The 23,354-nt window shown below is 36.8% G+C and overlaps 2 protein-coding genes across 2 annotated transcripts; both read right to left on the reverse strand.

Annotated features, from left to right (window-relative positions):
* Positions 1 to 415: 415 nt before the first annotated feature.
* Positions 416 to 2,774, reverse strand: LOC131605189 (uncharacterized). Its single transcript, XM_058877577.1, has 2 exons — positions 2,312 to 2,774; positions 416 to 2,238 (listed from the first exon to the last, which is right to left on the reverse strand). The coding sequence occupies exons 1-2, from the start codon at positions 2,772 to 2,774 to the stop codon at positions 416 to 418; spliced, it is 2,286 nt and encodes a 761-aa protein (XP_058733560.1).
* A 3,904-nt stretch (positions 2,775 to 6,678) lies between these two features.
* On the reverse strand, positions 6,679 to 8,043 carry LOC131605190 (uncharacterized). The gene has a single exon (XM_058877578.1). The coding sequence runs from the start codon at positions 8,041 to 8,043 to the stop codon at positions 6,679 to 6,681; it is 1,365 nt and encodes a 454-aa protein (XP_058733561.1).
* Between the last annotated feature and the right edge of the window lie 15,311 nt (positions 8,044 to 23,354).

Genomic DNA, 23,354 nt, shown 5'->3' on the forward strand with positions numbered 1-23,354 from the left:
ACATTCTCCCCCTTTTTGAATGGTGACAAACTTTTTATTTTAATTTCTTTGAGTAAGGACTTTGAAACTCCCCCTGAAAAGATGTATACTTTGAAAGGGCAAATGCTCCCCCTCAATGTTAGTTCATATATAGTAAATAATTTTAACAGCATTTGAAACACATGTTGATTAGATAGCAGTTTTTGATTAATGTTTGAGGAACAATATATTAATTGATTTACATCAATATTTTGATACACAAACACAAAAAGATCCTAGAGGACTACTGCTAAATATAATGCAAAGTCCTAGTGAACTAAAGATAAATAAAGTACAAAGAACTCAAACAAGACAAAGCTTTGGTCAAAGCTTGTTCTCCCCCTTTTGTCAAACATACAAAAAGAAAGGGGGCACCAAAAGAAAGAGGACGAGAAGATTAAGAACCAGATGGTTCATCATCAGATGTTGCCTCAGAAGATAATGGCAGAAATGGAAACTGAATCTGAGAGGGATCCGGAGGAGGCATTCCTGGAAACCTCGGGCATACTTGTTTAGTGACATAATCAATCCAGAATTTTTGGTAAGCCATTAACTGCTTTTGGAGAGCTGTAAATGATCGAAGGTTGACGCCCTGATGGGGGTTAACCGTTTCAGATGAGGTTGCAGATCGAGGATAAACTGGAGGACGATTACCAATGCTGGGGAAATTATTAAAGAATGAGGATGTGATGGATGCAATGGGATTTTGAGGAAGGGTATTTGAATTATTAGTGGTGTTTCTTGGAGGTGACGAGTCATACCTTGGAGCAAGCAGTGTTTGAACGTTAAAAGAGTTAACATCATCTTCCTTTGGAGAAGAAAATATTGGGGAGTTTGATTGGAAAACATAAGGATCAAGTGGTGGAACAGAAGGCATAGCGTGTGATTCTGTAGGATCAGTTTGTTCAGGTGGCTGACTGGAGTTATTAAAGAATGCTTCGATCTGAGCAGTAAGATCATCAGAGTCAGTATGATTGATGGAGGAGAGTTGGATTCTTCTAGGAGAAGGTTCTTTGTAGGAATTTGGAGAATTCAGAGGTGAGGTCGTGGAGAGAGGATTTGTTGTCATAGTAGGAGAAGTGTATGTGGCAACATGGGGAATAATTGAAGTTTGTTGATTTGAAGTGGGTGGAGTTAATAATTCAGCCTCAAGCATGGATATGAGTGAGGACAGCTGAGCTGAAGCAGGAGTGTGAGGAGATATTGGTGAGGGTGGTTGATAAGCTGAAGCATTAGGAGGACTTGAGAGAAGGTTTTCAAGAGCGAAAATGTTGATCATGTCAGTGTTAGAAGTCTCCAGAGTTGGAGGACTTGAAACATTTGGGATAGTTTCAGTTTGAAGAGAAGCTGGAGCTTGAGTGATGACAACCGTTTGTGGTGGGGATTCTACTGGGATTGGTGATGTAGATGTGAGGTCAATGCATTGTGTGGTTACAGGAGATTGTTTATTTGTTTCCTTTGGGTTTGGAGATACAGATTTAGAGGCATGAGGAGAGATTGGTGAGGACTTTTGTGGGGATTCTAGGTCAGCAGTGTTTGGAAGAGCCACAGATAGTGGAATGGGAGAATTTGTGGTCAGGCTGTTTGGAGAGTTAGGAGATTCAGTACCTGTTGTTAAAGGTTCAGTTGGAGCATATTGCTTAACAAGACGCCTGCATTTTGATTTGGCCTCAGGTTTAGGTGATGGTGCACGCTTGAGTGAAGGAATTTTCATGCGCTTCAGCTTGGAGGCATCCAGTATTTTGTTGATCTCGAAGGAGTCCTCATCATCCAGAGGAACATTAAAATGCTTGAATATTTTGGTAAGAAGCATACCATAAGGGGCGCTTCTTGCTCTAAGACCAGTGTGTTTGATATAGTTGAGCACCAAATATCCTATATTGAGAGGAGTTTTCTTTGAGAAATGATAGATGACAAGTAGGTCTTTATCAGTGACTCGTTCCATACTTCCTTTTCTTGGAAGGATAGTGTGAATGCAGAAGTTATGAATGATATGGCTGAGGGGTTCAAGGTTGGCAGACACAAAACGGTCAGTTTGATGTTTGGTGATGGAGAGTCTGTAGGATTCAATGTCTAGGTCATAAGATGAGGGCCATTCATCATTAAAGAGATGAAGTCCATTGTTTGGGACATGCAAAATGTCGCAAAGGAGCTCTGGGGTTAGGGTTATTTGACGACCCTTTACAGATGAGATTAGCTGTGTATCACTTTCAGAGGCTTCTATAGCAGCAAAAAAAATTTCTAACTAGTCTAGGGTAGAAGACATCACAGAGTTGGAGAAAGTTAGTCCAACCTGTAGCTATTGCAAGCTCGTTTATGTCGTAACCCCAGATAGAGTAACTATCCAAGTTGACGGTTTTGCCGGCCACGATAGGGAGTGAACGCCATTTTTCGTTATAGAGAGAACGAACATCATCATCAGAGATGAATTCTTTTGTTGAGATTTCAGATGGATGGTCATAGGCTTGGAAAGACGAAGAGACAAGAGAGGTTCCTTCGCTTGATTGAGTGGAAACGTGTGAGGAGGATGGTTTGGTGGGTTGAGGAGCAGAAACGATCTGGGTTGAGGGAAGATGAAGATTAGGGTTTTGAGATTCTTCCGTAGTTTGCTCAGATGGAGTGGGATTATGAGAGGTGTTTGCATGTCGTGTTGAGCGACGAGTGGGAGTGGTGGGAGTTGGACGAGAATCAGTAGATTTCATGGTTGATTTTTGTCGAGTGGTGGTGGTGCGGCGCTTGGTGGGTGGTTTTTCCATGGAGATTTTTTTTTGTGTTTTGGAAGAGAGCGTGGAAATGGTATCAGCAAAGGGTACAATATATGTGGTAATTTTGAATACCATTTGAAGGGTTTAAGAGAGAAGAAGATGAATCATTTGAAAGCTTTGGGAAGAACACTGATTTGATGGGAAGTTGGTAGAGAGTGTGCTGATTTGATTGGTAAGGAAAAAGGCAGATTTTTGTGTAATGATGAAGGAGTATGGAGAACCGAGAAGGACAAAGTCAGACACGTGATTTTAGATTGGCAACTCTTAATATCAGCAATTGAAATCCTAATATATATATTATTAATAGAAGAAAATTTTTTTTTTTAATTTATTATAGGTAAAGGAAAAAATATATATACTAGTAATAGCAGAATTATTTATATTTAAAAAAGAAAATTGTTTAATATTTTATTATTTTTTTAATAGGTAAAGGAAAAATAAGGGAGTGCTATTTTTACTTAGGTATTTTGATAATGGATAATTTTGACTTTAGAAAATTAAATCTATCTTCTACTAGAGGTTTGGTGAAAATATCTGCTAATTGATTGTTTGTATCTACAAAAATGAGTTCTATGTTTTCTTTCTGAACGTGATCTCTTATAAAGTGATGTTTTATTTCAATGTGTTTAGATCTCGAGTGTTGAATAGGATTTTTTGACAAGTTTATAGCACTGGTATTATCACAAAAAATTGATACCTTGGAGTATTGAAGTGAGTAGTCTTCCAGTTGATTTTTTATCCATAAAATTTGTGAGCAGCAATTTGCAGCAGACACGTATTCTGCTTCAGTTGTTGATAAAGCAATTGTATTTTGCTTTCTGCAAGACCATGTAATAAGAGCTTGTCCTAGGAATTGACAGGCTCCACTTGTACTTTTTCTTTCTATTTTATCTCCAGCATAATCAGCATCACAGTAAGCTATTAAGTTGATGTGATTTCCTTTTTCATACCATAGGCCAATGTCAGTGGTACCAACGAGATATCGAAATATGCGTTTGACAGCAGTCAAATGTGATTCCTTAGGGTCAGTTTGAAAACGTGCACAAAGACCTACTGAAAAGACAATGTCAGGTCTACTGGCAGTTAAATATAATAATGAACCAATCATACCTCGATATTCTTTTTCTGATACAGATAGTCCTTGTTCATCTTTATCAAGATTTGAAGAGGGATGCATAGGTGTTACCATAATTTTTGCTTCATTCATTCCAAATTTTTTTAATAAATCTTTAATGTATTTTTCTTGACATATGAAAATGCCATTTTTGAGTTGTTTTATTTGTAAACCCAGAAAGAAGTTGAGTTCACCCATCATACTCATTTCAAATTCACTTTGCATCAGTTTTGAAAAATCATCACACATTTTTTCATTTGTTGACCCAAATATGATGTCATCAACATAAACTTGAACTATTAGTAAGTCATTTTTGTGTGATTTTTTGAAAAGAGTTGTATCAATTTTTCCTCTGAGAAAATCATTTTTAATGAGAAAAATACTAAGTCTTTCATACCAAGCTCTAGGAGCTTGTTTAAGACCATATAATGCTTTTGTTAGTTTAAAAACGTGATTAGGATGAGAATGTTTTTCAAAACCAGGTGGTTGATGAACATATACTTCCTCGTTTAGGAACCCATTTAAAAATGCACTTTTTACATCCATTTGAAAAAGTTTAATATTTTTATGAGCAGCATATGCTAAAAGAATTCGAATAGCTTCTAACCTTGCCACGGGTGCATATGTTTCATCATAATCTATACCTTCTTGTTGATTATAACCTTGAGCTACGAGTCTAGCTTTGTTTCTAATTACTTTTCCATTTTCATCAAGTTTATTTCTGAACACCCATCTTGTACCAATAATAGTTTTATCTTGAGGGTAAGGAACTAGTTTCCAAACTTGGCTTTTCTCAAACTGAGATAATTCTTCTGTCATGGCTTCCATCCAAGATTCATCTTTTAATGCTTCATTGATATTCTTTGGTTCTACCTGAGATATCATTGCCATGTTATTAGAGTTATCTTTAAAGAAATTTCTAGTTCTTACCTGATCAGAGGTGTCTCCTATTATTTGTTCATGAGGATGATCAGTTACACTTTTCCATCCTTTCGGAGGATTTGCTGTAGGTTGTTCAGAGTTGTTTTTAGCTTCTTGGATAATGTTCATAGTGTTGCTTGTATCTGTTGATTGAGTGTTAGGAATTGCTTCTAAATCGGTTACTTCATCCTCGTGAGAATTTTCTAAAGCTGCAACATTTAGTTCATCAAACATAACATGCATGCTTTCTTCTACACATTGATTTTTCAAATTGTAAATTCGGTAACCTTTTGATGTTGAGGAATAACCAAGAAAGATGCCTTTGTCAGATTTTGAATCAAATTTTCCTAGAGAATCTTTGTTGTTAAGAATATAGCAATAGCATCCAAAGATATGAAAATATGAAATATTTGGAGTTCTATTTTTCCATAGTTCATAGGGAGTTTTCTTCAAGATTTTCCTTATGGTTACTCTATTTAAAACATAGCAAGAAGCATTGATAGCTTCAGCCCAGAAATATTTTTCAACATTTGATTCATTTATCATAGTTCTAGCCATTTCTTGTAAAGTTCTATTTTTCCTTTCTACAACACCATTTTGTTGAGGTGTTCTTGGACAGGAGAAATTGTGAGATATACCATTTTCATCAAAGAAGGTTTTAAAGGAAATATTTTCAAATTCTCCTCCATGATCACTTCTTACAGCAACAATATTTGAGTTTCTTTCATTTTGAACTTTTTTGCAAAAGATTTTGAATGCTTCAAAAGAGTCATCTTTATTTTTTAAGAAAAGTACCCATGTGTACCTTGAGAAATCATCAACAATGACAAAGCCATATCTTTTCCCACTTAGACTTGAAGTTTTTACAGGACCAAACAAATCAATATGAAGGAGTTCCAAGGGTTTGTGTGTTGACACAATATTTTTTGAATGAAAACTACTTTTGACCTGTTTGCCTTTTATGCAAGCTTCACAAATTGAGTCTTTTTCAAAATTAAGTTTGGGAAGACCTCTAACAAGATCTAATTTTGAAAGTGTTGAAATATTTTTCATACTTGTATGACCACATCTTCTGTGCCATAGCCACTTATCCTTTTCCTTAGATAAAAAGCAAGATTCAGATGAAAGATCATCTAAATAAAATGTATAAAGATTTTTGTACCTTTTTCCTAGAAAAAGAATTTTGTCAGAAGATGGGATTTTTACAATGCATGAATTTTGATTAAAACTAACTTCATAGCCATCATCACATAGTTGACTAATGCTAAGAAGGTTGTGTTTTAATCCTTCCACATATTGCACATTGTTTATAAAGATATTACCTTTTTTACCTATGGAACCAATACCTTTGATTTTTGCTTTATCATTGTTTCCAAAGGTTACAGTTCCTCCTTCTTTATTTTTGAAAGATACAAAACTTTCCCTATCTCCAGTCATATGTCTTGAGCAGCCACTGTCCAAGTACCAAGGCTTTTTCTTGAGAATCAGAAGACATTCCTGCATTATGCGTTAGTAGCCTTTTAGGTACCCATATTTCTTTGGGTCCTTTGTTGTTAGAAATATGATCTTTTGATATAGTGGTTTTCTTTTTGAAATAACAATGTTTTTCAAGATGATTTGTTTTCTTGCAATAACAACATTTTGGTTTGGTAATATTTTTCTCTTTTAAAATATTTTTTTCTTTTATTTGGATTTTAGTTCTATTTTTATTTGGAAGGAAAAATTTTTCATATATCATTTGATTTTCAGATTGTTTAAATCCTAAGCCAGCTTTATCAAAGACCCCTGATTGAGATCCCATTATTTTTTGAAATGTTTCAGTAGATTTTACAAAGGAGGTTATATCTTTAGTAAGAGTTTCTACTTGATTTTCAAGATTTTCAATTTATCTTGATTGTTAAGAGGTTTGATTTTTTCATTAATAACTTTCTGATGTAATGACAAACAAGAATATGCCTTTTGTAACTCCTTAATGGTTTCTAAATGTTTTAGGTTGGATTTTATTAGATCTTCTTTTTCAGTTTTAAGAGTGTGAATCTGTTCTTTTTGAAAGAAACATTTCTGAGTTAAGATATTTGAATCTTCTAATAAATTATCGAATAGAATTCCTATTTCTTTGCAGGTATAACAATAGTTTAGTGTATTTACCTCTTCAGAGTCGGAGTTAGTCATCAGGCATAAGTTGGCTTCCTCATCTTCGGCTTCAGAGTTAGAGTTCTCTGAGTCATCCCATTGTGCAAGCATGGATTTTTTAGAGGAGAAGTTCCTATGAGTTTTGAGTGGACATTCTGTTTTAAAGTGTCCAAGTTTGTTGCATCCATAGCATGTAATCTTGCTTTTATCAATCTCAGGTTTTTGGTATTCTTTCCTGGGTTGAAATGATTTTCTGTTTTGATTCCTTTTTAAAATCATTTGTTGAATTCTTCTAGAGATTAAAGCCAGATCATTTTCATCCTCGGATAGAAATCCGATATCTTCTTCAGTTGTTCCTTGTGAAGTGGTGATTTTAGATGCAGAATTTTGAGAGGTTTTAAGAGCTATCATTTTACCTTTTATTTGTGGTTTATCTTCATTGAGGATACCTTCATGAGCACGAAGAGATCCTATAAGTTCTTCAACTTGTAGAATCTTTAGATCTTTTGCTTGTGATATAGCTGTTACCATAGGTCTCCAAATTTTTGGGAGACATCTTAGAATTTTTCTGATTCTTTCATGAGCAGTATAAGCTTTACCAAGTGATCTAAGTTCATTGACAATTACAGTGAATCTGGAGAACATTTCATCTATGGTTTCTTCTTCCTTCATTTCGAAGGTTTCAAATTTCCTGACTCCTAGATCAATTCTTTCTTCTTTAACATGATTTGTTCCTTCATGATGTATTTTGAGAGCATCCCAGATTTCTTTGGCAGTTGTGCATTCCTCTATCCGGTCATATTCTTCCCTGCTAAGAGCACATGATAATATAAATTGAGCTTTATAGTTTAGTAGTACCTTGTCGTTTTCTTCTTTTGTCCATTGTGACTGAGTTTTTGGAACTGACGCAACTGTGTCTGTTGCAGTAGTCATTGGAGTGTAGTTGCCATTTTCAACCACAGACCACATGTTGTTATCTTGAGATAGTAGAAACAATCTCATCTTACCTTTCCAGTAGTAGTAGTCAGAACCATTAAAGTAAGGAGGCCCGTGTGATGATCCTCCTTCAGCTATAAACTTTGTATCAGTCATTTCCTGTTTGATCGATTAACTCTAACACGGTTAAGTGTTCTGTATATTCAGAGCCCGTAGCTCTGATACCAATTGATGGAATAAGGTATGACACAACAAGGGGGGTTGGATTGTGTCCCTTTTAAAATTTATCTAAGTATTTAAAAAGTTGCCTTTAATCAGAAGAAAAAGATTAGTAATAACTTTAGAGGTTTTAAGTAATTGGTGTTAAAGTGTGTGATAAAGTATAGTTGTGAATAATATGAATAAAGGACAATAAATAAAGAACACAAGAAAACTTATCCTGGTTCACCAACTTGGTTAGTCCAGTCCCCACACCCTGTGAGATTATCCTTTATTGAATACTTCTTACAATAGCCTTTTTTCTTCTATGTATTATTAGCCTCACCAGGCTTACACTTCTGAATGGTATAGCTTACAGATAGCTTACAAAATGATTGGTTTGTATATCTATGATATACTTTGTGATCTTTGGAGGTTTACAATAAATTCCTAAATACTCTCCATATGGCAGTGAGTATTTAAATTAGAATGTGTATGATAACTCTTAATATATTTTGATCACTATATGGTAGTGAGAGCTAAAGATAATATATAGAGAGTATGATTGCTTTGTGAATAAAGACTTTGGTTTTCTTTGTATGCTTGTGGATATTTTCGGTACTGAGAATGAAGCATAAGCCTTGTATTTATAGAGCAAAGCAAAGTGAGAAGGAAGTGCCGAGAGTTTCTCATGAGAAGTGCTGGCAGCTTTGTCTTTGTAGGACTTGGTCTTGGCTTGACTTGGTACTGCTGACAATCTGCAAGTTCTGACATTTGACCATTTCAACAAAGACTTATTCTTGGCAAAGTAAATCTGGAGGAGTAACTCTGGGACGAGTAACTCTGGAACAAGTAACTCTGGGATGAGTAACTCTGGGACGAGTAACTCTGGGACCGTGATTCTTTGAGAGTAACTCTGGGGCCATAATTCTGAAGAGTAACTCTGGGACCATAATTCTGGAGAGTAACTCTGGGGCCATAATTCTGGAGAGTAACTCTGGGACTGTCATTCTGAAGAGTAACTCTGGGACCATAATTCTAAAGAGTAACTTATTGAACTTCTGAGAATCCATATGTTCTTAAAGCTTTGTTCTTTGTCAGCTCAATCTTGAATCATCATTTTAACTCTTTGTTTGATAGAGACCATAAATTATTTAGATGATTAATTGATGAAATCACTTTGGAGTTTCTTTAGATAAAATAGTTTGTAATATTCAAAACATTAACAGAATATGTTTCAACAGTCTAAGCTTAAGACTAATCCACCCTCTATATACAATCACATTAATGATGTTCTCAGCAATATTCCTATCTTCCTTCCCATTACAAAAAATGATATCATTACGAAAAAGCCAAATCTCATTGAGGGTTTCAGCTAGGGCCACACTCATTAGGTCAAGCTTCCAACATTTGCCACAATAATGCTCAATAACCCAATTCACCTCTTCATCCCATTCATTTGGAATATGCCTAATTCTCAACTAGTTGAGAATATTGCTCCAGATATTCTTAAGCTTCACACAACCAAAGAACAAGTGGCCTATAGTTTCAACTTTGTCACAAAAAACGCATTGAGAACTAAAAACCATGCCAAATCTGTATAGTCTTTCTCTAGTTGCCAACTTGCCATGGAATATCATCCAAAGGGTCATAATAGATCTAGGCCTTGTTTTATTATGCATAATCAGATTGCACCAGTTAACTGTAGGGATACTTGGAAGTAAACCATGATAAACTTTCCTGCTAGTGAATTTCTCCTTCTGCAACATATTGTCCCACAAATTTTGTATCGCACCAATAGAGTCCCGCTGTTACAGAATTCCTTTAAATATCCCATAATCAGCCTGCTTGGTAATTCTGCTCATCACATCATCATTCTTAAGATAATAAGCATGAATCAATCACACCCATAGATCATCAGCCTTAACACAAATATTCCATAACAGCTTGATCATGAACATCTTATTCCAAACCTCCAGGTCCATAATGTTGAGGCCACCTTTTGTTTTAGGTTTACAAACTTAATCCCAGGCTATAGGACTTTTCATACTAATGATACTACGACATGTTCAGAGAAAAGTCCTACACATAGTGTTAATTTTCAACAGCACAATTTTGGGCAACAAAAAACAATGCATCCAATAAGAGATTATGACATACAACACGCTCTGAATGAGCTGGAATCTACATGTGTAGCTCAACATACTAGCACTCTAGTGAATAATTTTGTGCAAAAGTTTATCCACTAAAGGCATGTAATGGATCAAAGAAATATTCTTACTAGTCACAGGCACCCCAAGGCACCTAAAAGGAATATAACCTTCCTTATAAGAGGTCATGTTCAAAATATCATTTTTAACATCATTTGGGACTCCACCAAAATAAATTATGCTCTTAGATGGATTCATCTTCATCCCTGTAGACTCAAGGATCACCTGAAGAGTTTGTTGAAGAAGCTCTATGGATCCTTGATCAGCTCTGGCAAAAAGGAGGAGATCATCAGCAAATGTGAGATTAGTTAGTTGCAGCTTTTCATATTTAGGATGATGATTAAAATTTGGGTTTTTTTTTTTTTGCATTTGGACAAGTAATCTATTCAAATACTCCATGGTGATAACAAACAATAGGGGAGACAAGGGATCCCCTTGTCTGATACCCCTTCTAGCCTCCATTTTCTCAGTGTACTTCCCATTGATGTTGAACCTATAAGAAAATGTCTTCACAGTTGTCATTATCCAATCAACAAACTTCTTAGGTAGCCCAATTTCTCTCAGAATACTCTCAAGAGCATACCAGTCCACCATGTCATAGGCTTTTTGGAGATCAAGTTGGATCAAGCATCTTGGAGTCCCACCCTTCCCGTTGTAACCCTTTATTAATTCCATTGCTAGCAGAATATGATTATGAATTTTTTGCTCTGGGACAAATGCAGCCCGAGCCATATGTATGATGCTACCCATTACCTTGCCAAGTCTAGTGGTGAGAATCTTGGATATAATTTTATTGAAAGTGGAGCATCCAACTATAGGCTTATACTCCCTTATGGTCTTGACTGTAGGGTGTTTAGGAATCAAGGTGACCATAGTTTCATTGAAAGCTTTGTACAGAACATTCTGCTCAAAAAAATTTGAATGACAGCTATCACATTTTGATCAATCACCTCCCAGCTACTTTTGAAGAACTTGGCTCCATAACCATCTATCCCCGGGCTTTTGAGGTCTCCTATGCCTTTGGGAGCTGCTTTAATTTCAGGGACAATCACAGGGGGCAATGAGACTCTCTCTCTCAGCTATCACATTTTTCATGTGTTTTATTTTATTCATTTTTATTTATTATTTTGTGTGTAAGAACTTAATTGTTTTATAAGTTATTGTGTTATCTATATATATATATATATATATATATATATATATATATATATATATATATATATATATATATATATATATATATATATATATAATAGTAGTTGTATATGAGTTATATATATTATTTATAATTTAATTTTATAAATATTTTTTGGAATTAGATTGATCATTAAGATGATAAAATGATTCATTTGATCATAGACTATATTATTATTGTATGAAATTTATTAATATTTTATTTACCCTTTAATATATTTTAAAGTATTTGAAATATTTTGTGTTTGATTATTTATGTTGTTTATGAATTGATAATTTTTTTTGTGAATATCGCATTGTTTTTATTTAATTTAGCATGAGTGTTATTTTATTTTAAGGGTTAAAACTTAAATTAGTTTTAAAATCTCTCTCCTCCCCTCAACCAAACATATTTTTTATTAAAAAAAATTTCTCCCCTTTCCTCTCCTTCTTTTATACCAAACATAATTTTAATTAATATGTCTCCTGTTCTGGACTGGGCCGAGCAGGCCCAGCTCTTCTCACTAGCCGAGCAGGCCCAAGTCATTTGGGCCCATTTACTGGGTAACTGTCAAGAGTTATCCACGCGCGAAGACCACGCGTCACGCTTCAGCGAAGGATTCGGTCAACCATCTCCGAACCCTACGCTATGCTCATCCAGAACGTGAGTCTCCTGCTGACTCAGCCCTAGCACGTGACGTTCTGGCAGTTCCCTAGCACGTGGGCCTCCAGTTGGATTTAGCCCAATTAGGGAACCTTGGCCCAGCGTTGGGGGCTATAAATACACTCTTTCACTAGAGGGTCAGGTATTCCATTCTTCACTCTCAACCCTCATTCTCTGATAGCTACTAACTTAAGCATCGGAGAACCTTGCAGGTACCCCCCCATCTTGCTCTCCAAGCCAGATTCCGCTGCCTTGACGATTCTTCTAATCAGGTACGATCAGTGGCGCCGTCTGTGGGAATCTTGCTCCCCCTTCTTTAACAAAGATCAAAGCATTACCTTTCACGATCGTCATGGCCAACAACAACAACATCCCAAACCCTGATCCCTTCCTCCTGGAACAGCTGATCGAAGATTCCACCCGCGAGGTGACGAATCGTCATCGGCAGGAAGGACCACAACATGCTCTTGCCGGACAGAGAAGGCCGAGACATGAGACCTCGCAACCCCGGAGGCAACAGATTCAGAACATCCAACATGTGCACAGTTTTCAGCAAGTTCAGAACGTCGAACAAGTTCCTCCCGAGGGACACGTTCAAAACGGGGAAGACGAGCAGACTCTGTTAGAACAAGATTTGTTCTGATCAATTATCTTAGTTTTGATGATAACAATAATATGAATTTTGCTTAAGATTATATGGTACTCTAATCCAATGCAATTTCCTTTTCAGGAAATATATAAAGAGTACGCATAATTCAGCGCTCAGAAGCTTTGTCTCAAATGGTTCAGCATGCAACATCAGAACATGGTCTGGCAAGACATCAGAAGATGGTCGAAGCAGAATCAGAACATGGGTCTATGGAAGCATCAGAAGAACATGAGATCAGAAGCACTGAAGCTCAGAAGATGGTATCACGCTCAGAAGCACTTCAAGGTCAGAAGATCAGAAGATGCTATGCACCAAGCTGTTTGACTCTGATGATATTCAAACGTCGTATTCACAAACATCAGATCAGAAGGAAGTACAGGTGGCAGACTACGCTGACTGACAAAAGGAACGTTAAAGCTACTAAAGGCAACGTCAGTAGACACAGCGTGAACAAGGCTCGAGGTAGTTGACAAAAGCGTATAACATTAAATGCAATGCTGTACGGAACACGCAAAGCATTAAATGCACTCAACGGTCATCTTCTCAACGCCTATAAATATGAAGTTCTGATGAGAAGCAAGGCAACCAATTCTTAACAACTCTGAACGAAAATAAACTTGCTGAAACGCTATTCAATCAAAGCTCAGAATCTTCATCAACTCACTACATTGCTGTTGTAATATTTTAGTGAGATTAAGCTTAAACGTTAAGAGAAATATCACAGTTGTGATTATCGCTTTTAAGAAGCATTTGTAATACTCTTAGAATTACATTAAGTTGTAAGGAACTAGAGTGATCGTGTGATCAGTATACTCTAGGAAGTCTTAGCAGTTGGCTGAGCAGTTTGTAACTAGAGTGATCAGGTTGATCAGTAGACTCTAGAAAAGTCTTAGAAGTTGTCTAAGCAGTTGTTCCTGGAGTGATCAAGTTGTGATCAGAATACTCTAGAAGACTTAGTCGTGGACTAAGTGGAAAACCATTGTAATCCGTGCGATTAGTGGATTAAATCCTCAGGTTGAGGTAAATCATCTCTGCGGGGGTGGACTGGAGTAGCTTCGTTAACAGCGAACCAGGATAAAAATAATTGTGCAATTTATTTTTATCGTCCAAGATTTAAAGTCACACTTATTCAATCCCCCCCTTTCTAAGTGTTTTTCTATCCTTCAATTGGTATCAGAGCGCCGGTTCTAAGGTGCAAGCACTTAACCGTGTTTAGAAAAGATTCAGGAAGAGAAAAACGCTTCAGTAAAAGATGGTTGATGAAAGTGAAAAGTCTACACCTACACCTGCATCTACATCTGGCTCTGCTGAGCAATACAACGGTAACAATGGTTATACTAGACCGCCGGTATTTGATGGTGAAAACTTTGAATACTGGAAAGATAAACTGGAAAGTTACTTTCTGGGTCTAGATGGTGATCTATGGGATCTTCTAATGGATGGTTACAAACATCCAGTAAATGCCAGTGGCGTGAAGCTGTCAAGGCAAGAAATGAATGATGATCAAAAGAAGCTTTTCAGGAATCATCATAAATGCAGAACTGTTTTGCTGAATGCTATCTCTCATGCTGAGTATGAGAAGATATCTAACAGGGAAACGGCCTATGACATATATGAGTCCTTGAAAATGACTCATGAAGGAAATGCTCAAGTCAAGGAGACTAAAGCTCTAGCCTTAATCCAGAAGTATGAAGCCTTCAAGATGGAGGATGATGAAGACATTGAAAAGATGTTTTCAAGATTTCAAACTCTTACTGCTGGATTGAGAGTTCTTGACAAGGGATACACCAAGGCTGATCACGTAAAGAAGATCATCAGAAGCTTACCCAGAAGATGGGGTCCTATGGTGACTGCATTCAAGATTGCAAAGAATCTGAATGAAGTTTCTCTGGAAGAGCTTATCAGCGCCTTGAGAAGTCATGAAATAGAGCTGGACGCAAATGAGCCTCAAAAGAAAGGTAAGTCTATTGCATTAAAATCAAATATCAAGAAATGCACTAACGCTTTTCAGGCCAGAGAAGAAGATCCTGAAGAATCAGAATCTGAAGAAGAAGATGAACTGTCCCTGATCTCCAGAAGGCTAAATCAACTCTGGAAGATCAAGCAAAGGAAGTTCAGAGGCTTCAGAAGTTCAAAGAGATTTGAACATGGAGAATCTTCTGATGACAGAAGATCTGACAAGAAGAAGGTCATGTGCTATGAATGCAATGAACCAGGACACTTCAGGAATGAATGTCCAAATCTTCAGAAGGAAAATCCCAAGAAGAAGTTTCATAAGAAGAAAAGTCTTATGGCAACCTGGGATGAGTCAGAAGATGATTCAGAAGATGAGCAGGCCAACTGTGCGCTGATGGCGACAGAAGATGACGGATCAGAATCTACATCAGAATCAGATTCTGAAGAGGTATTTTCTGAACTTACTAGAGACGAGTTAGTTTCCGGTCTAACTGAACTTCTGGAACTCAAGTCTCAGATTAGTCTCAAATACAAAAAGCTGAAAAAGCAATTTGAATTTGAAACAAAGAAGCTTGAGTTGGAGAATTCTGAATTAAAAGAAAAACTTTTAAAATTATCCAATAATGTTGGATCTCCTTCTGATTCAGAAAAATCCACTCCTAGTCTAAACCATATTCTGAAAGAATATGATTTAAGTTTCAGGAAGTTCTTATCTAGAAGTATTGGCAGAAGTCAGCTAGCTTCTATGATATATGCTGTGTCTGGAAACAAAAGAGTTGGCATTGGTTATGAGGGTGAAACCCCATACAAACTTGAACCTGTTGATGAAATGAAACTCACATACAAGCCATTGTATGATCAGTTCAAGTATGGCCACTCTCATGATATTAGGCACACTTCACATGCACAAAGTTTTCACATAACACACACCAAGAAGCATGTGACACAACCTAGGAAATATCATGAAACTCATATTAAAAATTATCATGCTGTTCCTCCTATTGCTTATAATGTCAAACCCAAGTTCAATCAGAACTTGAGAAAATCTAACAAGAAAGGACCCAAGAAAATGTGGGTACCTAAGGATAAGATTATTCCTATTGCAGATATCCTTGGCTGCAAGAAGGACAAAGCACAACATGTCATGGTACCTGGACTCTGGATGCTCACGACACATGACAGGAAGAAGGTCTATGTTCCAAGACCTGGTGCTTAAGTCAGGAGGAGAAGTCAAGTTTGGAGGAGATCAGAAGGGCAAGATAATTGGCTCTGGAACTATAAAGTCTGGTAACTCTCCTTCCATTTCTAATGTACTTCTTGTAGAAGGATTAACTCATAACCTCTTATCTATCAGTCAATTAAGTGACAATGGTTATGATATAATCTTCAATCAAAAGTCTTGCAAGGCTGTAAATCAGAAGGATGGCTCAATCCTATTTACAGGCAAGAGGAAGAACAACATTTATGAGACAGATCTGCAAGATCTTATGAGTTAGAAGGTGACTTGTCTTATGTCTGTTTCTGAAGAGCAGTGGGTCTGGCACAGGAGATTAGGTCATGCTAGTTTGAGAAAGATCTCTCAGATTAACAAACTGAATCTTGTCAGAGGACTCCCTAATCTGAAATTCAAATCAGATGCTCTTTGTGAAGCATGTCAGAAGGGCAAGTTCTCCAAACCTGCATTCAAGTCTAAGAATGTTGTTTCTACCTCAAGGCCATTAGAACTCTTGCACATTGATCTGTTTGAACCAGTCAAAACAGCATCTGTCAGAGGAAAGAAATATGGATTAGTCATCGTAGATGATTATAGCCGCTGGACATGGGTAAAATTCTTGAAACACAAGGATGAGACTCATTCAGTGTTCTTTGATTTCTGCATTCAGATTCAATCTGAAAAAGAGTGTAAAATCATAAAGGTCAGAAGTGATCATGGTGGTGAATTTGAGAACAGATCCTTTGAAGAGTTCTTCAAAGAAAATGGTATTGCCCATGATTTCTCTTGTCCTAGAACTCCACAGCAAAATGGGGTTGTAGAACGAAAGAATAGGACTCTGCAAGAAATGGCCAGAACCATGATCAATGAAACCAATATGGCTAAGCATTTCTGGGCAGAAGCAATAAACACTGCATGCTATATTCAGAATAGAATCTCTATCAGACCTATTCTAAATAAGACTCCCTATGAATTGTGGAAGAATAGAAAGCCCAACATTTCATATTTCCATCCTTTTGGATGTGTATGCTTTATTCTGAACACTAAAGATCATCTTGGTAAGTTTGATTCCAAAGCTCAAAAGTGTTTCCTTCTTGGATATTCTGAACGCTCAAAAGGCTACAGAGTATACAATACTGAAACATTGGTTGTAGAAGAATCAATCAATATCAGGTTTGATGATAAGCTTGGTTCTGAAAAACCAAAGCAGTTTGATAATTTTGCAGATTGTGATATTGACATATCAGAAGTTGTTGAGCCAAGAAGCAACGCATCAGAAGCAGAGCTTCTCAGAAGCAAAGAATCTGAAGATCAAGTATCAGCTTCTCTGGAGGATCTAAGCATATATGAAGAACCATCTGTCAGAAGATCATCTAGACTCATCTCTGGTCATTCAGAAGATGTCATTCTTGGAAAGAAGGATGATCCAATCAGAACAAGAGCATTCCTTAAGAACAGTGCAGACTGTCAATTAGGTCTTGTATCTTTGATCGAGCCAACTTCTGTTGATCATGCTCTAGAAGATCCAGACTGGATAATTGCTATGCAAGAAGAACTAAATCAGTTTACAAGGAATGATGTTTGGGATCTTGTTCCTAGACCAGATGGATTCAATATAATTGGTACAAAATGGGTCTTCAGAAACAAGCTCAGTGAGAAAGGTGAAGTGGTAAGGAACAAAGCCAGACTGGTGGCTCAGGGTTATAGTCAGCAAGAAGGGATTGATTATACAGAAACCTTTGCACCAGTGGCCAGGTTAGAATCTATTCGTTTATTAATTTCTTTTGCCACTCAACATAACATCACTCTCTATCAAATGGATGTTAAGAGTGCCTTCTTAAATGGTTACATAGATGAAGAAGTTTAAGTCCATCAACCTCCTGGTTTTGAAGACTCTATGTCTCCTAATCATGTTTTTAAACTTAAGAAATCATTGTATGGATTGAAACAGGCTCCCAGAGCTTGGTATGAACGCTTAAGTTCTTTCCTTCTGGATAATGGTTTCACTAGAGGAAAAGTGGACACTACTCTCTTTTGTAAAACCTTTAAAAGGGATATTTTAATTTGTCAAATATATGTGGATGATATTATTTTTGGAACATCTAATGCTACACTTGGAAAGGAGTTTGCTGAGTCTATGCAGGCTGAGTTTGAAATGAGCATGATGGGAGAACTCAAGTACTTCCTTGGAATACAAATAAATCAAACATCAGAAGGAACGTATGTTCACCAAACCAAGTATGTGAAGGAACTTCTGAAGAAGTTTAATCTTCTAGACTGCAAAGAAGCCAAAACTCCTATGCATCCAACATGCATCCTAGGTAAGGATGAGGTAAGTAAGAAGGTAGATCAGAAGTTATACAGAGGTATGATTGGATCTCTTCTATATCTGACTGCTTCTAGACCTGACATTCTGTTCAGTGTTTGTTTGTGTGCTAGATTCCAATCAGATCCTAGAGAATCTCATTTAACTGCTGTTAAGAGAATTCTAAGGTATCTGAAAGGTACTACTAATGTTGGCTTAGTTTACAGAAAATCCAAAGAATACAACTTAGTAGGATTCTGCGATGCTGATTATGCTGGAGACAGAATTGAAAGAAAAAGTACTTCAGGAAGTTGCCAATTTCTTGGAAGTCATTTGATCTCCTGGTACAGCAAGAAGCAAGCAACTATTGCTCTATCAACCACAGAAGCAGAATATATCGCTGCTGCTGGTTGTAGTACACAGATGCTCTGGATGAAGAGTCAGTTAGAAGATTATCAGATATTTGAGAGTAACATTCCTATATTCTGTGATAATACTTCTGCTATATGTTTATCTAAGAATCCTATTCTTCATTCAAAAGCTAAACATATTGAGATAAAACATCATTTCATAAGGGACTATGTTCAGAAGGGTGTTATATCTTTAAACTTTGTTGATACAGACCATCAATGGGCTGATATCTTTACAAAACCCCTGGCTGAAGATAGGTTTAAGTTCATTCTGAAGAACATCAGTATGGATTTATGCCCAGAATGAGAAGATGAGAAGTTCTTATGTATGAGTAACTTCTGAAATGAAAATGGATTATTTTTTTTATATCAGAAGTTCTGATTGAAATCTTTTAGAAATTATGATTCGGTTATTACTAACGTTTCATTGTCTAAGTTGATTCAGAACCTCTTTTAAAGCAAAACAGCTGTAACGTTTTATCTCGGGATGGTAAACCTGTCGTTACTATTCATGGATAAACGCGCGTGCAGTTGAAGGGACGCCGATCATAGGTAACTGTGCTAGTCACCTCATTTGTCTTTATTATCTCTCCTCACGTCACGTAACATTAAATGCTAGTCATCATTCGTTTCATTTTATTTCCTTTTAAATACTCTTCAAAATGTTTTCTTTTGTCGTTTTTTGCATCTGAATTTTTTTAAATATTCTTTTTGATGTTATGACAAAAAGGGGGAGAAGATAAATGATAAATGATTTGATTTAATCTATCAGTTGCTGGGTAAAGAGGCTCCCACACATATACTAACAAGAACTGCAAGTTCTATATGGTTTAAGTGTTTTGCAGGTACAGAGAAGTGAAGTGAATCTTCAGAAGCAAACACTAGAAGCAAAACCATAAGAAGCGCTATTCTGTAAAAGGAATAAGCTCTTGGAAACTGAAGCAAGCTGAGTGCTGTCAAGCTTCAGAGATCAGAAGCACTGATAATAGAATTTGATCTATATTTGTCTATTTGTTCTGACAAAATTCTATTTGCTCTGATACATATAATGTTATGGCTCTGATACATTATTTGCTCTGATACATTATTTCAGCCTATATGGCTCTGATACATATAATGTGTTCAAACATACATTTTATGTTCTAACTCGTTCATGCTGACTTTTGTCGTTTAGTTTTTGTTCTGTAACATTTCAGAATGTAGAGATGCTCTGATGATGCTCTGGTACATTCAACAATGTTCTGATACAAATCTAGCATGAAGTGATGTTGGTAGACATTCAAAGTTCTGAAGCTATCCGAGGGAAGCAGAAATCAGAAGATGTGAATGTTCTAAAAAGATCCAGAAAACTCAAGTTCTGAAGCTGTCCTGAATGGAAGCAGGAATCAGAAGCTGTGAATGTTCTGAAGATCAAAGAAATTCAAGTTCTGAAGCTGTCCTGAATGGAAGCAGAAGTCAGAAGCTGTGAATGTTCTGAAGATCAAAGAAATTCAAGTTCTGAAGCTGTCCACGATGGAAGCAGGAATCAGAAGCTGTGAGTGTTCTAAGGATCAAAAGAAATTCAAGTTCTGAAGCTGTCCAATGGAAGCAGAAGTCAGAAGCTATGAATTCTCTGAAGGCAGAAGCTTATATGATCGTCTCTACCGAAATAATCAGGGAAGTCTTTTATTAAAGTTCTTCGTGTATTTATTTCAGGGGGAGATTATTTATCTCAGGGGGAGATTGTTAATCTCAGGGGGAGACATATTCATATGCTTATGCTATAGCTGTGTAATTTGTCTTTTGCCGTCTACTCTTTCTGATCGCAAATTCATATCATTTATATATGTTTTTGTCATCATCAAAAAGGGGGAGATTGTTAGAACAAGATTTGTTCTGATCAATTATCTTAGTTTTGATGATAACAATAATATGAATTTTGCTTAAGATTATATGGTACTCTAATCCAATGCAATTTCCTTTTCAGGAAATATATAAAGAGTACGCATAATTCAGCGCTCAGAAGCTTTGTCTCAAATGGTTCAGCATGCAACATCAGAACATGGTCTGGCAAGACATCAGAAGATGGTCGAAGCAGAATCAGAACATGGGTCTATGGAAGCATCAGAAGAACATGAGATCAGAAGCACTGAAGCTCAGAAGATGGTATCACGCTCAGAAGCACTTCAAGGTCAGAAGATCAGAAGATGCTATGCACCAAGCTGTTTGACTCTGATGATATTCAAACGTCGTATTCACAAACATCAGATCAGAAGGAAGTACAGGTGGCAGACTACGCTGACTGACAAAAGGAACGTTAAAGCTACTAAAGGCAACGTCAGTAGACACAGCGTGAACAAGGCTCGAGGTAGTTGACAAAAGCGTATAACATTAAATGCAATGCTGTACGGAACACGCAAAGCATTAAATGCACTCAACGGTCATCTTCTCAACGCCTATAAATATGAAGTTCTGATGAGAAGCAAGGCAACCAATTCTTAACAACTCTGAACGAAAATAAACTTGCTGAAACGCTATTCAATCAAAGCTCAGAATCTTCATCAACTCACTACATTGCTGTTGTAATATTTTAGTGAGATTAAGCTTAAACGTTAAGAGAAATATCACAGTTGTGATTATCGCTTTTAAGAAGCATTTGTAATACTCTTAGAATTACATTAAGTTGTAAGGAACTAGAGTGATCGTGTGATCAGTATACTCTAGGAAGTCTTAGCAGTTGGCTGAGCAGTTTGTAACTAGAGTGATCAGGTTGATCAGTAGACTCTAGAAAAGTCTTAGAAGTTGTCTAAGCAGTTGTTCCTGGAGTGATCAAGTTGTGATCAGAATACTCTAGAAGACTTAGTCGTGGACTAAGTGGAAAACCATTGTAATCCGTGCGATTAGTGGATTAAATCCTCAGTTTGAGGTAAATCATCTCTGCGGGGGTGGACTGGAGTAGCTTCGTTAACAGCGAACCAGGATAAAAATAATTGTGCAATTTATTTTTATCGTCCAAGATTTAAAGTCACACTTATTCAATCCCCCCCTTTCTAAGTGTTTTTCTATCCTTCAGACTCGACCCCAGACTGAACCTGATCGACCCCAGAACCAGAACGAGACCGACGCTAGAGATGGACATGCTGCCTCCTCATTCACCCACACCTCTGAGAGGCGAAGAGTTCACAGCCAAGACGAGGATGAGCAGATCAACATCCTCGAGGGCGCTGACCCTACAGCCATCCTCCTACTCAAAAAGCTGCAGAGAACCAACCGTCTCATCCGCCAACAGGGCGACCGCATCCACGAGCTGGAAAGGAAGCGACGATATCGTTCCCCTCCGCGGAGACGCCATCGGTCGCGTTCCTATTCCTCTTCACGCTCGCCTCCAAGGAGATATCGCAAGCACTCCCCGTCCTCGTCTCGTTCCCCGCCTAAGAGGAACCGTCGCCAGAGGTCTTACTCCCGCTTGTCATACCCCAATTTTTGACCTAAGATACCACCTCATATCATTGCATATGCATCATTTGCATCTCTAACAAATTGCATAGTTTGTGTTTGCTACTTGTGACTCAGCAGGGATTTAATCAAGAAATCACTCATCAGTACAAGTAACAATAAATTAGGGTTTTGTTCTCCCTTCATCTCAAAAGAACTATCTTCATCAACAATCAACATTTGGTCCTCAGAGATTCATTTCAACAAGCTCAACAGCTTTGAATCGACTGAATTAGGGTTTTGACTGAAGACAGCACACTCCTGACTTTTGCTCAGAATTTGACCTAGTGGCTTGGGACATGATATCAAGACCTCAAGTGCATCATTTTGACCTAATCCATTGGCTCATAACATCTCCTACACAAGGATTGATCAACAGTGAAATTTCAAGTCATCAGAATTAGGGTTTTGAACTATCAGGGACTGAAATCAGGGATCACATTTGGGAAACCCTAAAAATCCCCAGGAAATCAATCAAAGGTTTCAATCATCTTCAAATAAAGTGTGCCATATCCATTTGTGTGATTCAAGAGTTTTGATTGGAATCTATTTCAAGATTTTGGCCTATGGATTCATCATGGTGAAGAATTGATTCATATGGATTATTTGAAAGTTGGTACAAGTTTGAAATAATTCACGGAAATTTCACCAAAATTGCAAGAAATATCTTTTAGTCCATTTGTTGAAAGATTATTTCAAGTATGGTTTAAAACCATAAATTCAAGAATTAAAAGTTCATTGGTGCAAGAACATTTTTCACATTACTTCAAGGACTTTTCTTTCAAGAATATCCAACATTCATGGTTCATACAAATTTATCCAAGATTCTAAAGGAAATTCAAGTGGAGTGTCTTTACATGAACAAATTCCAATTTTCAAATGAATTACAAAGGAACTTTATCTAAAGTTCAAGAATTACAAAATTCTATTCATTTTCAAGAATACAAGTTCATACAATTTTAAAGTTGGAATGAATTGGAAATTACAAGAAAAAAGAGAAAAACTACAAAGACATTCTTGAAGACTTTCTTCAATCTTCAAATCTCCATTCTTGGAATTCAAGTTTCTTCATTCTTTCTTCAAAGAATACTCATGTCACATGAAAAAAAAAAAGAAACAAAAGGGGTGAGATTAGCAAAAAGTCCAATAAAAGAAATAATTCAAAAAGAAGAGATAATTCAAGACAAAAAGGAATCAAAGATAGATTTTTCTTCC

This window comes from Vicia villosa, linkage group LG5, assembly GCF_029867415.1.
Source record: "Vicia villosa cultivar HV-30 ecotype Madison, WI linkage group LG5, Vvil1.0, whole genome shotgun sequence".
Taxonomy (NCBI): Eukaryota; Viridiplantae; Streptophyta; class Magnoliopsida; order Fabales; family Fabaceae; genus Vicia; species Vicia villosa.